General features: G+C 36.9%; 1 protein-coding gene across 3 annotated transcripts in view; it reads left to right on the forward strand.

The window, feature by feature from the left end:
* SCAPER (S-phase cyclin A associated protein in the ER) overlaps positions 1-17,905 on the forward strand; it is a 537,506-nt gene that overhangs the window by 253,861 nt on the left and 265,740 nt on the right. For all 3 annotated transcript variants that reach the window (XM_032267297.1, XM_032267296.1, XM_032267298.1), the window contains one exon: positions 13,631-13,696. In XM_032267297.1, coding sequence (XP_032123188.1) covers positions 13,631-13,696 — 66 coding nt within the window. The remainder of the gene's footprint in view (positions 1-13,630; positions 13,697-17,905) is intronic.

Below are 17,905 nucleotides of genomic sequence, written 5' to 3' on the forward strand. Positions count from 1 at the left end.
TAAACCTGGAAGAAATGGATAAATTCCTGGACACTTGCCTCCTGCCAAGCCTAAACCAGGAAGAAGCCGAAACCCTGAACAGACCCATAACAAGGTCTGAAGTTGAGGCAGCAATTAAGAGCTTACCACCCAAAAAAAGCCCAGGTCCAGATGGGTTCACAGCCGAATTCTACCAGACATACAAAGAGGAGCTGGTACCATTCCTTCTGGAACTATTCCAAACAATACAAAAAGAGGGAATTCTTCCCAAATCATTTTATGAGACCAACATCATCCTGATTCCAAAACTGGGCAGAGACTCAACAAGAAAAGAAAATTTCAGGCCAATATCCATGATGAACATAGATGCAAAAATCTTCAATAAAATGCTGACAAGCCGATTGCAACAGCACATCAAAAAGCTTATCCACCATGATCAAGTAGGCTTCATCCCGGGGATGCAAGGCTGGTTCAACATACGCAAGTCTATAAACGTAATTCACCACATAAACAGAACCAAAGACAAAAACCACATGATTATTTCAATTGATGCAGAGAATTCAACAGCCCTTTATGCTAAAAACCCTCAATAAGCTAGGTATTGATGGAACATATCTCAAAATAATAGAAGCTATTTGTGACAAACCAACAGCCAATATCATACTGAATGGGCAAAAACTGGAAGCATTCCCCTTGAAATGTGGCACCAGACAAGGATGCCCTCTCTCACCACTGCTATTCAATATAGTATTAGAAGTTCTAGCCAGAGCAATCAGGCAAGAAAAAGAAATAAAGCACATTCAAATAGAAAGGAGGAAGTCAAATTGGCTCTATTTGCAGACTACATGATTGTCTATATAGAAGACCCCATCGTCTCAGCCCCAAATCTCCTGAAACTGATAAGCAAGTTCAGCAAAGCCTCAGGATACAAAATCAATGTGCAAAAATCACATGGATTCCTATACGCCAATAACAGACTTAAAGAGAGCCAAATCAAGAACGAACTGCCATTCACAATTGCTACAAAGACAATAAAATACCTAGGAATACAACTAACAACGAACGTAAAGGACCTCTTCAAGGAGAACTACAAACCACTGCTCAACAAAATAAGAGAGGACACAAACAGATGGAGAAACATTCCATGTTCTTGGTTAGGAAGAATCACTATCATGAAAATGGCCATACTGCCCAAAGTAATTTACAGATTCAATGCTATCCCCATCAAGCTACCAATGACCTTCTTCACAGAACCGGAAAAAACAACCTTAAACTTCATATGGAACCAAAAGAGAGCCCACATAGCCAAGTCAATTCTAGGCAGAAAGAACAAAGCTGGAGGCATCACACTCCCAGACTTCAAACTATACTGCAAGGCTACAGTAATCAAAACAGCATGATACTGGTACCAAAACAGAGATACAGACCAATGTAACAGAACAGAGGTCTCGGAGGCAACACAACATATCTACAACCATCTCATCTTTGACAAACCAGACAAAAACAAGCAATGGGGAAAGGATTCCCTGTTCAATAAATGGTGTTGGGAAAACTGGCTAGCCATGTGCAGAAAGCAGAAACTGGACCCCTTCCTGACACCTTACACTAAAATTAACTCCAGATCGATGAAAGACTTAAACATAAGACCAAACACCATAAAAACCCTAGAAGAAAATCTAGGCAAAACCATTCAGGACATAGGTGTAGGCAAGGACTTCATGACCAAAACACCAAAAGCATTGGCAACAAAAGCCAAAATAGACAAATGGGACCTAATCAAACTCCACAGCTTCTGCACAGCAAAAGAAACAGTCATTAGAGTGAATCGGCAACCAACAGAATGGGAAAAAATTTTTGCAGTCTACTCATCTGACAAAGGGCTGATATCCAGAATTTACAAAGAACTAAAACAGATTTACAAGAAAAAAACTAACAAGCCCATTCAAAAGTGGGCAAAGGATATGAACAGACACTTTACAAAAGAAGACATACATGAGGCCAACAAACATAGGAAAAAATGCTCATCATCACTGTTCATCAGAGAAATGCAAATCAAAACAACATTGAGATACCATCTCACACCAGTTAGAATGACGATCATTAAAAAATCTGGAGACAACAGATGCTGGAGAGTATGTGGAGAAATAGGAACACTTTTGCACTGTTGGTGGGAGTGTAAATTAGTTAACCACTGTGGAAGACAGTGTGGCGATTCCTTAAGGACCTAGAAATAGAAATTCCATTTGACCCAGCAATCCCATTACTGGGTATATATCCAAAGGATTACAAATCTTTCTACTATAAGGACACGTGCACACGAATGTTCATTGCAGCACTGTTTACAATAACAAAGACCTGGAACCAACCCAAATGCCCATTGACAATAGACTGGATAGGGAAAATGTGGCACATATACACCATGGAATATTATGCAGCCATCAAAAACGATGAGTTTTTGTCCTTTGTAGGGACATGGATGAACCTGGAAACCATCATTCTCAGCACACTGACAGAAGAGCAGAAGATCAAACACCGCATGTTCTCACTCATAGGTGGGTGTTGAACAATGGGAACACATAGGGAGGGGAGCATTACACCCGGGGTTAGGTTGGGGGGAAATAGGGGAGGGATGGTGGGGGGTGATGGGGAGGAAGGCAGCAAATCACATTGCCACGTGTGTGCCTATGCAACAATTTTGCATGTTCTTCACATGTACCCCAAAACCTAAAATGCAATAAAATAAATAAATGGGGAAAAAAAAAAGACATGGATCATTTCAATATGCCATAGAAAAGCACTGTCCAATAATAATATAATGTAAACAACATGTGTACTTTTATATTTTTCTAATAGCATCATTAAACAAATGAAACAAACTGAAAGAAAAAAAAAAACAAAAACAAAAAACAATGGTAACCTTAAATGTAAGTAGCCTAACTGCCCCAATTAAAAGACTCAGAATGGCAAACTGGTTAAGGAGTCAAGATCCCTCAGTGTGCTGCATTCAAGAGATCCATCTCACATGCAAAGACACACATAGACTGAAAATAAAAGAATGGAGAAAAATTTACCAAGCAAATGGAAAACAAAAAAGCAGGGGTTGCAAAGCCTAATTTCTGACAAAACAGACTTTAAACCAACAAAAATCAAAAAGGACAAGGGCAGTACATAATGATAAAAGTGTCAATTCAGCAAGAAGAGCTAACTATTCTAAATATTTATACACCAAGTACAGAAGCACCCAGATTCATAAAACAAGTTCTTAGAGACCTACAATGAGACTTAGACTCCCACACAATAATAATGGGAGATTTTAACACTTCACTGTCAATATTAGACAGATTGTCAAGACAGAAAATTAACAAAAATTATCAGGACTTTAACTCTTCTCTGGATCAAGTGGGCCTGATATCTATAGAACTCTCTACCCCAGAACAACAGGGTATGCATTCTGCTTGGTGCTACATTGCACTTACTGTAAAATTGATCACATAGTTAGAAGTAAATCGCTCCTCAGCAAATACAAAAGAACCGAAATAATAGTCTCTCATACCACAGCACAATAAAATTAGAACTCAAGATTAAGAAACTCACTCAGAACCACACAACTACATGGAAATTGACCACCCTGCTCCTGAATGACTCCTGGGTAAATAATGAAATTAATGCAGAAATGAAGAAATTCTTTGAATCCAATGAGAACAAAGAGACAACGTGCCAGAATCTCTGTCACAGCTAAAGCAGTGTTAAGAGAGAGATTTATAGCACTAAGTGCCCACATCAAAAAGCTAGACATATCTCAAATCAACACAGTAACAGCTCAATTAAAAGAACTAGAGAACCAAGAGCTAACAAACCCCAAAGCTAGCAGAAGAAAATAAATAACACTCAGAGCAGAACTGAAGGAGATAGAGATGTGAAAAAATCCTTTAAAACAGCAATAAATTCAGGGGCTGGTTTTTTTAAAAAAATAAAATGGCTAGCTAGACTAATAAAATAGAGAAGAATCAAATAGACACAATAAAAATGGTAAATGGGTTATCACCAATGACACCACAGAAATAGAGAATACTATATTTCTATAGTACTATATACTATGTTTTGGTTCAGCAGTTTAGAAACACGCTTTGTGTAGAATCTAGAAAGGTGCATTTCAAACTGAATGGAAGCCTATGGTGAAGAGACAAATATCTCATTATAAAAACTAATGGAAAGCTATTGTTGAAACTGCTTTGAGATGTGTGCATTCGTCTTTGGCAATTTAACTTATGTTTTGGTTCCACAGTTTAGAAACACTCTGTGCAGAATCTAAAAAGAGATATTTTAAGCTCCACTGCGGCCTATACTGAGAAACCGAATATCTGGCAATGAAACCTAGAAGCAAGCTCTCTGTGAAACTGCTTTGTGATGTGTGTGTGGATTCATCTCCGAGAGTTCAACCTATGTTTTGATTCAGCAGTTCAGAAACACTCTTTGTATAGAATCTAAAAAGAGATATTTCAAACTCCGCTCTGGCCTGTGGTGGAAAACTGAATATCTGGCAATCAAAGCTAGAAGCAAGCTATCTGTAAAACTGCTTTGTTATGTGTGCATTCATCTCAGAGAGTTGAACCTATGTTTTGATTCAACAGTTTAGAAACATACTTTGTGAAGAATCTAGAAAGGGAAATTTACTGTAAATAAGTCTGTATACTATAAAATAAAAATACTATAAATAACTCTGTGCAAATAAACTAGAAAATCTAGAAAAAATGGATAAATTCCTGGACACAAACACCCTCCCAAGACTGAATCAGGAAGAAGTTGAATACCTGAATAGACCAATAACAAATTCTGAAATTGAGGCAGAATTAACAAATAGCCTACCAACCAAAAAAAGCCCAAGACCAGGTGGATTTAGAGTTGAATTCTACCAGAAGTACAAAAAAGAGCTGGTACTATTCATATTGAAACTATTCCAAAAAGCTGAAAAGGAGGGATTCCTCCCTAACTCATTCTGTGAGACCAGCACCATTCTGATACAAAAACCTGGCACAGATACAACAAAAAAAGAAAACTTCAGCCAATATCCCTGATGAACATCAATGCAATAATTCTTAGTAAATACTGGCAAACCAAATCAGCACATGAAAAAGCTTATCCACTATGATCAACTTGGCTTCATCCCCAGGATGCAAGGCTGCTTGAACATATGCAAATCAATAAACATAATCATTACATAAGCAGATCTAAAGAGAAAAACTACATGATTATCTCAATAGATGCAGAGAAAGCCTTTGATAAAATTCAACATCCTTCATGTTAAAAACTCTCAATAAACTAGGTATTGAAGGAACATACTTCATAATAGTAAGAGCCATTTATGACAAACCCACAGCCAATATCATACTGAATGGGCAAAAGCTGGAAGCATTCCTCTTGAAAACTGGCATGAGATGAGGATGCCTTCCCTCACCACTGTTTTTCAACATAGTTTTAGAAGTTCTGGCCAGGGCAGTCAGGCAAGAGAAAGAAATTAAGTGTATTCAGATAGGAAGAGAGGAAGTCAAAGTGTCTTTGCAGATGAAATGATCCTATATCTAGAATACCTCATCGTCTCAGCACAAAAGCTTCTTAAGCTGATAAGCAACATCAGCAAAGTGTCAGGATACAAAATCTGTGTGCAGAAGTTACAGGCGTTCCTATACACCAACATTAGGCAATCAGAGAGCCAAATCATGGATGAACTGCAATTCACAATTGCTACAAATAGAGTAAAATACCTAGGAATACAGCCAACAAGGAAAGTGAAGGACCTCTTCAAGGAGAACTACAAACCACTGCTCAAGGAAATCAGAGAAGACACAAACAAATGGAAAATCCTTCAATGCTCACGGATAGGAAGAATGAATATTGTTAAGATGCCCTTACTACCCAAAGTAATTTATAGATTCAATTTTATTCCCATTAAACTACCATTGACATTCTTCACAGAATTAGAAGAAACCATTTTAAAATTCATATGGAACCAAAAAAAGAGTTCGTATAGCCAAGGCAATCCTAAACTGAAAGAACAAAGCTGGAGACATGACGCTACTGAACTTCAAACTTTATTACCAGGCTACGGTAACCAAAACAGCATGGTACTGGTACAAAAATAGACAAATAGATCAATGGAACAAAATAGAGAGCCCAGAAATAAGGCCACACACATATAACTATCTGATCTTTGACAAACTTGACAAAAGGAATGGAATCACCACTGCTCAATGAGTGGTGATGGAATAACTGGCTAGCCATATGCAGAAGATTGAAACTGGACCTTTCCCTTATATACAAAAATGAAATCAAGATGGATTAAAGACTTAAATGCAAAACCCAAAACTATAAAATCTCTGGAAGGCAACCTAGGCAATACCATTCAGAACATAGGCACGGGCAAAGATTTTATGACAAAACCAGCAAAAGCAATTTCAACAAAAGAAAAAATTGACAAATAAGATCTAATTAAAGAGCCTCTGCACAGCAAAAGAAACTGTCAGAGCAAAAGGCAAACTACAGAGTGGGAGAAAATTTTTGTAATCTAAGCATCTGATAAAGGCCTAATATCCAGAATCTATAAGGAACTTAAATTTATAAGAAAGAAAAGCAAACAACCCCATTAAAAAGTGGACAAAGGACAAGAATAGACACTTCTCAAAAGAAGACATTCTTGCGGCCAACAAACATATGGAGAAAAGCTCAGCATCACTGATCATTGGAGAAATGCAAATCAAAACCACAATGAGATGCCATCTCATGCTGGTCCCAGTGACAGGTATTAAAAAGTCAAGAAACAACAGATGCTAGCGAGGTTGTAGAGAAATATGAATGCTTTTACACTGTTGGTGGGAATATAAAATAGTTCAACCATTGTGAAAGACTGGTGATTCCAGAAATACCCAGCAATCTCATTACTAGGTAATATACACAAAGGAATAAAAATTTTTACCCAGCAATCTCATTACTGGGTATATACCCAAAGGAATAAAAATCATTGTTACAAAGATACATGCAGGCATATGTTCTTTATAGCACTATTTACAATAAAAAAAGACATGGAATTGACCAAAATGCCCATCAATGATAGACCGGATAAAGAAAATGTGGCACATATGCACCATGGAATACTATGCAGCCATAAAAAGGAACAAGACTATGTTCTTTGCAAGGACATGAATGGAGATGGAAGCCATTATCCTCAGCAAACTAACACAGGAATAGAAAACCAAATACCACATGCTCTCAGTTATAAGTGGAAACTGAACAATGAGAACACATGAACACAGGGAGGGGAACAACACACACTGGGACCTGTCAGAGGATGTGGTTGGGAGTGGGAGAGCATTAGGAAAAATAGCTAATGCATGCTGGCCTTAATACCTAGGTGATGGATTGATAGGTGCAGCAAACCACCATGGCATCTGTGACAAACTTACACATCCTGCACATGTATCCCAGAGCTTAAAATGAAAAAAAAGTTAAGTAGAATTACAAGAGACTTACTAATAGCCTAAACAATCTTGAAAAAGAAGAACAAACTGAATTTTTCAATTTCAAAACTTACTACAACCCTATAGTTATTAACTATTAACATAAGGATAGACATATAAATTGTTTTATTAATCTATATTAGATTCTAGTCCATTAGAATTGAGATTCCAGAAATATGTCCAGATGTTTATTGCCAAGCTTTGATTTCTGTCAGTAGACCATACATATTTTAAAAAATAAATTTCCACTGAACATTTATAAAATATGAACATACAACAAAACACAAAAGACCAAGAATTCTAATCTTCTAATTCTGAACTGAAAATTAAATATTCATTGTGCATAAATCAAACTAGAAATTTATTACAAACGATCAAAGCCCCACCTCACCACCACCTCTGAAAATAAACTGATTTTTAACACAGCAAAAAAATTTGAACACACTTAACTAGAGAAGATACATGAACAGCAAATATCCATGTAATAGGTTGTTTAAATCATTAGGAAATTGCAAATTAAACCACAGTGAGATGCCACTATACACCCAGAGGAATTTCTAAAATTAAGAAGATTGGCCAAACCAAGTATTGGCAAGGACTAAAGCAACTGAAACTTTCATACTTCACTGGTAGAAGTGCAAATTGGAATGATTACTTCAGAAAATACTTCACTCATTTAAAGTTCAGAAAATCTTTTGGTCATTTAAAGTTAAGTACATGCTTATTACATGACCCACTCTTAGGTAATTTATCTGAGAGAAATGAAAACATTTTTCATACAAGTACTTGTCTGCCAATTTTCATAGTAGTTTTATTCATATTAATCCTAATCTGGAAAAAAGTGAAATATCTAAATTTGTGAGTGGATAAACACGATTTTCAGGTCTCTGAACAGTGGAACATTATTAAGCAGTAAAAACTAGTGATACCAGTTTGGATGAATCTCAAGAGCTTTATGCCAAATGAATTAATTTAGAGACAATAATGTGTGCATGATTGTAGTAATTGTGTATTCTAGAAAGCCTTACTGGTAGAAACCAGATGACTCATTTCTAAGAGCAAGGGGTAGGGGAAGAGACTGACTAGAAAGAGACAAAAGAGAACCTTGTGGTGTAGTAGAAATCTTTCATATCATGATTTTGACTTTGGTTATATTGGGGTACACAATAGTGAAAACTCATTGAATTATACACAGAAGTTTTTTATTATATGGAAATTATACCTCTGTAAAACTGACCAAAATTTTTTTTAAATTATAAAGAGAAAAAATTAATATTTTGGAAGCAAGGGTGATAAAAAAACATTTTTAATATGAATTTTTAGGAGTAAATCAAAATGAAAACTATAGATTATTTGAAATTTATGACAATATAAAACTTACAGGATGTTACCAATGCTTTGCTCAGAATGAAATTTTTGCTTTAAATGATTTTGCTATCAGTTGATGTAGAAATGATCTAAATAACTCAAGGAGCTGGAACAGTATTGTTATCACCCCATGGAAAACAAGATAGATGGATTTACTTAGTTTTATTTAACAAATACACACGTGACACAATATGCGATTTTTTATAAAGATAAAGAAGTCTAATTTCTTGAGAAGATTTGTAAAATAGCCTGCAAAAAAGCTAATAAAAAATAAAATGGAGCATACAAATAGCCCACATCATGACTGAGAGGGAGTATAACCAAGATGATATTGAGATTAATAATGAAGAGACGCAGGGTACAATACTACACTAATAAAATTTTAAATCTTACCAAAGTAGACAATCCTCTAAAAACCAAATCATCAGATTGTAATTGTAGCAGAATATTTTAAAGGATTCTTTGAACCTTTTCTCTTGCTGTTCTCACATTTTAATCTTTTGCTCTGACCAAATGGGTCTCTACAATGTTCTAAGCGTAACTTGTATTTTTCCTTATGTTCAGCATTGTTTACTCGATTTTCTCTGGTAGTAATGTCATTTCCTTTTTTACCTGTGTATTCAGAGACCACCTGACTTTAAAGAGAGTACACATTCCATTTTCTTCAGGAAACTTAGCTGGAAATGAACATACCATATTACTCTGCTCCATGGAATTAGGTTTTTTTTTTTTTTTTTGACACAGGGTCTCCCCCTGTCTTCCAGGCTGGAGTGCAGTGGCCCAGTCCTGGCTCACTGCAACCTCCACCTCCCAGGTTCAAGCGATTCTTGTGCCTCAGCCCCCTGATTAGCTGGGATTACAGGTGCGCACCACCACACCCAGCTAATTTTTGTATTTTTAGTAGAGACAGGGATTTTCCATGTTTGCCAGGCTTGCGTTGAACTCCTGACCTCAAATGATCCACCTGCCTCAGCCTCTCAAAGTGCTGGGAATACAGACGTGAGCCGCCGAACCTAGCTGGAATTATGTATCTTTTTATGCTGTTACTTCGCCAACTTCCTTCTGCAGAATAAGTTTCTTAAATATTCTCATTATGTATATACCTCTTTGTATCCCCCCTGGTCTCCATAATATAGTTTAGTTAATACAGAGTCAAAACTCTGGAAATAAATATTTAATTAAATGCTAAAAGTGAATCAAATGGGAGGTGCTTCCAGATGACTGACAAGAGGCAGCTAGTGTGTGCCTCCTCCACAGCAAAGAACCAAGATAGTGAGAGAGTAGATAATCACACTTTGAACAGATCATCTAAGAGAATACTGGCATTCAACCGAGAAGTGACGAAACACCTAAAGCAAGCTTGTCCATCTCACATCCTGCAGGCCACATGTGGCCCAGGATGGCTTTGAATGCGGCCCAACACAAATTTGCAGACTTTCTTAAAACATTACAGGATTTGTGTGTGTGTGTGTGATTTTTTTTTAAAGCTCATCAGCTATTGTTAGTGTTAGTGTATTTTATGTGTGACCCAAGACAGTTCTTCATCTGTTGTGGCCAGGGAAGCCAAAAGATTAGATACCCCTGACCTAAAGCAAGATAGGAGTGGAAAGTGAGGTGGCCTGCTCTTCTGGTATCAGCTGGGAGCCTGGGATGCACCCCTATGATCCAGCCACCTTTCGTTAGGCCCTACCTCCAACATTGGGGATCACATTTCAATATGAGATCTGGAGGGGACAAATATCTGTTCACTCTTTGATAATTGATAATGAACTCACTAGCCCATTGCTGCCACCCCTGTCGCCAGAGCAAGCTGCCTGGAGGCCCAAGAATCAGCTCAGCTGGACCTGCTAACACCCGTGTCAGTGTCACCGTGGAGCCTAAAAACAAGTACATGTGGCCCATTGCTGCCACTTCTGGGGCTTGAGGTGTTCCCATCCCCAGCAAGACTTCACCACAGCCTTTACTAACAACCCTACCATATAAGTCACTGAGGAAATCACAGATACCACTGATGCTGTTTACAATTGAAAAACAGCCTATGTGACATAGGCAACATCATAAAGTGACAAAATACTCAAATTTGCAATGTCCCAGAAGATGAAAAAAAAAAAAAGGAAAGGTAATTTTAGAAATAGCATAGAATCTGCAGGTTACTTTGGGAGCTGTTTTAATGATATTGATTCTTCTAATCCATGAGCCCATATGGAATTTAATTTATTTGTAACATATGATTTAGTAATGTTTTGTAGTCCTGCTTGTAGAGATCTTTCACCTCCTTGGTTTAAATTTATACATGGGTATCTTATTTTTGTGTATGTGTGGCTATTGTAAATGGGATTATGTTCCTGATTTGGCTCTCACCTTCAATATTATTGGTGTATAGAAGTGCTACTGATTTTTGTACACTGATTTTGTATCCTAAAACTTTACTGAAGTCATCTATCAGTTCTAGGAGCCTTTTAGCAGAGTCTTTAGAGTTTTCTAGGTGTAGAATCATATTGTCAGTGAAGAGAGGTAATTTGACTTATTTTCCAGTTTGAATGCCTTGTATTTCTCCTGCTATTTGCTCTGGCTAGGACTTGCAGTACATTTTATAGGAATGGTGAAAGTGGACATTCTTGTCTTGTTTCTGTTCTTCAGGGAAGTGCTTCCAGCTTTTGCCCATCCACTATGGTATTGGCTATAGGGTTGCCATAGATAGCTTTAAAAATTTTTTTGTTTTGAGGTATGTTCCTTCAATTCTTAGTCTGTTGGTTTTTTTTTTTTTCTTTTTTAAATCATGAAGGGACGTTGGATTTTATTGAAAGCTTCTGCATATGTTGAGATGATCATATGGTCTTTGTTTATCAATGTCATTTTTTAACAAAATTTTGAAAAGCTATTTTAAAAGGCATATAGAGCCATGAAAGAACCTGAAGTGCCAAAGCAGTCCTAAGTAAAAAGAACAAAACTGGAGGCATCAGATTACCCAATTTCAAACAATACTATAAGTCTACAGTAACCAAGACAGCATGATACTGGTACAAAAACAGACACGTAAGACCAGTGGAACAGAATAGAGAACCCAGAAATAATGCAGCATACCTATAGCCATCTGATTTTTGGTAAAGTTGACAAAAGTAAGCAATGAAGAAAGGACTCCCTATTTAATAAATTGTCCTGAGATAACTGGCTAGCCATATGCAGAAGAAATAAATTAGACCCTTACATTTCACCATATACAAAAGTTAAGATGAATGAAAGATTTAAAGGTAAGACCTCTAAACTATAAAATTCCTGGAAGAAAGCCTAAGGAATACCATTCTGGACATTGGCCTTGGCAAAGAATTTGTGACTAAATCCTCAAAAGCAATTGCAATAAACACAAAAACTGACAAGTGGGACCTAATTAAACTAAAGAGCTTCTGTGCAGCAAAAGAAACTATCAACGGAGTGAACAGATAACCTATGGAGTGGGAGAAAGTATTTCACAAACTATGCATCCAAAGGTTTAATATCCAGAATCTATAAGGAACTTGGACAATTGAATCAGCAAAAACCAAGTAAAGCCATTAAAAGGTGGCCAAAGGACATGAACAGACACTTGTGAAAAGAAGACATACAATCAGCCAAGAGACATATAAAAAATGTTCACAGGGCAAGGTGCCATACTCTTAAATAACTGGATGTCACATGAACTCATATTATTCATCCCTGTAAGGAGAGCACCAAGCTATTCATGAAAGAGCCACCCCTATGATCCGGCCACCTTTCAGTGGGCCCCACCTCCAACATTGGGGATCACATTTCAGCATGAGATTTGGAGGGGACAAATATCCAAACCATGTCATAGAGATAATACCATATTGCTTTTTTAGATACGTGTGGTATTATAGAATGTACAGCAGCCAGCAGAGTGCTTGGAACATATTCAACCATGCATAATTGGTACTTTTCTCACCTTTCAGATAAGGCCACAATTACTTGCAGCTACCAGGTGGTTATTTCTCCATTTCGATGTGCAAAATGTTTATATTTTTAAAAATCTTCATATTTTAAGAAATTGTAATATTTAGGCTGATGGCAGTGAGCATACTTAGGTTGAAAAAATATGTAATTTCATATCTCATTCCAATTTAGATATTTCTTATTCCAAAGCATAACCTGTCTAGTTTGCTTTTTTTCCCTTTAGGGCTATTATAATTTGCATCTTCTCACTGTTTTAGGTAGGAGTATTTTTTTTCACCTGTCACTGCTCTCTAGATTGTTTTATGTTGTGGGTAATTTTTTCATAGGTCACTGGATGAATTCTTTGACACCGGGACCCTTTGGATGAGAAGTTAACATTTAAATTGGCATTTTCCTCCTTTTTTTCTCCAAAAAGAGAAACGTACAAAATAAGTCAACATTCACGGGTTGCTATAGTGAGAACTATCGTAGGTCAGTGACCAGCTTGATGACTGTCACCTACTAGTTTAGGCAAGCTAGAGCCTAGTTAGTAAGTGACAGAGAAGTATCCTAAATTTCAAAACAAATCTTTGAGGGTCTGGTCAAGTTATTTCCCCTGCCTTTTTAATTACTTCTAAAATTAAATGATCATTTTTTTTGTACTATTCTTTACCTCTGTTTATCTTTTCATTGCGTAACTCTTGAGGTACATAGGTAGTCAGCCACTTCAATCACCAAATTTAATAAACTGAGTGTTAAATTTAATAGGGGAAAATCTAGCCAACATTTTGGTTTATTATAAAAATTAGCAGTGAAATAACTGTTAAAACTTTTTTTCTCTTTAGGGCTAAGGAGTATGAGAGTTTAATGGAAACGCAAAATTTTGGCTCTGATTCACCTTATAAAGCAAAGTGAGTATTCCACATTTTAGTTCTTCCTTCGTCAGTCTGCTTGTAACAAAAGTATATCTCAACCATCATGTTATATCTGTGATGAGTTGTTTTTTTCTGATTTCTAGAACAGCATTCTCTTAACACAGTGGTATCCAACTAGAGGTGAGTTTGCTGAGGATATTTGGCCATGTCTGGGAACAGTTCTTGTGAGCACAACTTGGGGCTGCTAGCATCAAGTGGGTGGAGGCCAAGGATTCTGCTACACATGATTCAATGCACAAGACAACCCTTCCAGAGAGACTGTCTCACCCAAAATGTTAAGAGAAGCAAAATGATGACGCCTTGTTTACCTAGCTGTTGTTTAATTACATTTACACCTCTGTGGTGAAGTCTAAATTCTCATCTAAAACCTCATGAGAATTAGCATTAGAGAATTCTGTTTCTCTTTACTGACTGGCCCTAGGAACAATTGTTAAAGAGATGTCCTCAGAGCAAGCGCCAGCACGGCCTCGCTTTGCCAGAACCTGATCTGTTAGAACAGGGATTCTCAACCTTGGCACCATTAACAAAAATACTGTCGGTAGAGCTGCAGTGAGAAAACTACTCACATACACCGTTGAAGGCAGTACAGATAGTATGGTCTTGTTGAAAAGCAGTGTGCATTAAGAAGTCCTATTGAGACCTAAGCCTGCTCAGTGAAATAGCACAAAATGTGCTCAGATTATTTATAGACATGAATGACTCTAAAAAAATTTTTTTTAAGTTCTGGGGTACATGTGCAGGATGTGCAGGTTTTTTACATAGGTAAACATGTGCCATGGTGATTTGCTGTACCTGTCAACCCATCACGTAGGTATCAAGCCCAGCATGCATTAGCTATTTGTCCTGATGCTCCCCCTCCACTCTGCTCCCCACCCCAACAGGCCCTGCTGTGTGGTGTTCCCCTCCCTCTGTTTATGTGTTCTCGTTGTTCAGCTCCCCCTTATAAATGAGAACATGAGATGTTTGGTTTTTGGTTCTTGCATTTAACTTTGCATGGATGACTCTTTTACTGGTACTTTTAACAGTGAAAAAGTCAAGAAACAATTTAAGTGCCCAAATTGAGGAATATCCATAACCATTTGTTGGTGTAGCTATGCTATAGAATGTTAATGTAGCCATTATTTGCATTTGCAGTAGAAATATTCTTGCCTGTAAAAGATACTCATCAGCTTACTGCTTTTATTTATTATTGTCCTGACAGTATTAGGCATTGCAGTTTAAAGGTAAATACATATAAAACATTTAAAAAGTAAGAAAATTATCAAGATTATGAAGATACTGTATATCACAAAGCCCAGGAGAATGGAGTAAAAACTAGTAGAAGCAACAAGATAAATCAGTTCAGTAGGATGGCAGAGTACCAAATTAATATAACAACAACAGTAGGTAACATTTACTGAGCCATTACCTTATGCTAGACTCTATGTGTGCTAACTCATTCCTGACAATTCTATGAGGTTAATTAGGAAAACTAAGCTCTAGAGAGGGTTCTGAAGCTACGCAACAGCATATCTAGCATACAAAAATTAATAGCTTTTTTGTGATAACCAGTTAGAAAATATATTTACAATAGCAATAAAAAGTAAAATATTTAAGAGAAAAGTTTTGTGTGTTGGGGCAGGGGTAAGCGGGAGACAGAGTCTTCGCTCTGTTGCCCAGTCTGAAGGGCAGTAGCATGATCTCGGCTGGATTTATTTTTTATTTTTTTAGTTGCAACACTTTTTTTTTTTTTTAGATTCTTTAGCATTTTCTACATATAGCATCATATTATTTGTGAACAGAAATAATTTTCCTTTTTCCTTTCCAGTTTTGATGCCTTTTACTGTTCTTTTTTTCTTGTCTAATTTCTCTGTCTAGAATTTCCAGAATTATGTTGAATAGAAGTGGTGAAAGCAGGCATCTTGCTGATCCTGATCTTAGAGGAAAATGCGTCTTTCACAGTTGAGTGTGATGTTCATTGTGGGTTTTTCATGTGTGGTTTTTATTATGTTGTTGTTTGTGAGTAGTTTTCTTCTGTTCCTAGTTTGTTGAGTGTTTTTTATCATGAAAGGGTGTTGAATTTCATCAGATGCTTTTTCTGCATTAGTTGAGATGATCATGTGCTTTTTTTTTCCCCTTTAATTCTTAAGATGATCATATGGATTTTTCCCCTTAATTATGTTAATGTGCTGTATTACATTCATTTATTTTCATATATTGAAACATACTTTAATTTGAGTAATCCCACTTGATCATGGTATATAAGTCTTTTAATATGCTGTTGAGTTCTGGAAGTATTTTCATGAGAATTTTCATATTAGTGTTCACAAGAGATACTAGTATGTGGTTTTATTTTGTATGTTTTACTGACTTTGATAATGTTAGTCGCATAAAATGTTAGGAAGTGTTCCCTTCTCTTTAATATTTTAGAAAAGTATGGGAATGATTGGTATCACTTTTTTCTTTTTTTTGACAGGGTTTCACTCTCTCACCCCAGGTAGAGTGTAGTGGCACGATCTTGGTTCACTGGAACCTTCACCTACTGGGCTCAAGGGATCCTCCCACTTCGGTCTCCCAAGTAGCTGGGACTGTTATTTTTTTACTTTGAAATCATAGCCATTTTAACTGGTATGATATGGTATCTCATTATGGTTTTGATTTGCATTTCTCTAGTGACCACTGATGTGGAGCTTTTTTTCATATGATTGTTGGCCATATGTATGTCTTCTTTAGAAAAGTATCTGTTCATGTCCTTTGCCTACTTTTCAATGGGGTGGTTCTTTTCTTGTAAATTTGTTTAAATTCCATATAGATGCTGGATGTTAGATTTTGTTGGATGCATAGTTTTCAAAAATTTTCTTCCATTCTGTTGTTTGTTTATCCTGTTGATAGTTTCTTTTGCTGTTCAGAAGCCCTTTAGTTTAATTAGATCCCATTTGTCAGTGTTTGCTTTTGTTGCAAGTGCTTTTGGTGTCTTCATCATGAAATATTTGCCCATGCCTGTGTCCTGAATGGTACTGCCTAGGTTGTCTTCTAGGGTTTTTATAGTTTTGGGTTTTGCATTTAAGTCTTTAATCCTTCTTTATTTAATTTTTGTATATAGTATAAGGAAAAGATCCAAGTTTTAATCTTCTGCATATGGCTAGCCAGTTATCACCACACCATTTATCAAATAGGGAATCCTTTTCCCATTGCTTGCTTTTGTCAGGTTTGTCAAAGATCAGATAGTTGTAGGTGTGTGGCCTTATTTCTGGGCTCTCAATTCTGTTCCATGGGTCTACATGTCTTGTTATTGTACCAGTACCATGCTGTTTTGGTTACTGTAGCCCTATAATATAGTTTGAAGTCCAGTAGTGTGATGCCTCCAACTTTACTCTTTTTGCTTAGGATCGTTTTGGCTATTTGGGATCTTTTTTGGTTCCATATGAGTTAAAAAAAATTTTTTTTCTAATTCTGTGAAGAACATCAATGGTAATTTAATGGGAATAATTGAATCTAATAAATTGCTTTGAGCATTACCGCCATTTTAATGCTATTGAGTCTTCCTATGCATGAGTATAGAGTGTTTTTCCATTTGCTTGTGTCATCTGTCATTTCTTTGAGCAGTGTTTTGTAGTTCTCCTTGTAGAGATCTGTTACCTCCATAGTGAGCTGTATTTTTGGGTATTTTATTCTTTTTGTGGCAATATGGAATGGGTGTTAGTTCCTGATTTGGCTCTCAGCTTGACTGTTGGTGTATAGGAATGTCAGTGATTTTTCACATTGGTTTTGTATCCTGAGACTTTGCTGCAGCTGTTTGACAGCTCAAGAAGCTTTTGGAGGGCTGGGCACAGTGGCTCACGCCTGTAATCACAACACTCTGGTAGGCCATGACAGGTGGATTGCTTGAGTTCAGTTCAAGACCAGCCTGAGCTACACAGTAAAACCCTATCTCTACTAAAATACAAAAAATCAGCCAGACGTGGTGGCTTGCACCTGTAGTCCCAGCTACTCAGGAGGCTGAAGTGGGAGAATCACCTGAGCCTGAGAAGTCGAGGCTGCAGTGAGCTGAGATTGCACTACTGCACTCCAGCCTGGGGGCAACCAGAGTGAGACCCTGTCTCAAAAAAAAAAAAAAAAAAGCTTTTTGGGTGGAGTCTGGGATTTCTAAATACAGAATCATGTCATCTGCAAACAGGGATAGTTTTGAGTTTCTCCTCTCTTCAT

This window comes from Sapajus apella, unplaced genomic scaffold, assembly GCF_009761245.1.
Source record: "Sapajus apella isolate SASKATOON/1434 unplaced genomic scaffold, GSC_monkey_1.0 scaffold168, whole genome shotgun sequence".
NCBI classification, from domain to species: domain Eukaryota; kingdom Metazoa; phylum Chordata; class Mammalia; order Primates; family Cebidae; genus Sapajus; species Sapajus apella.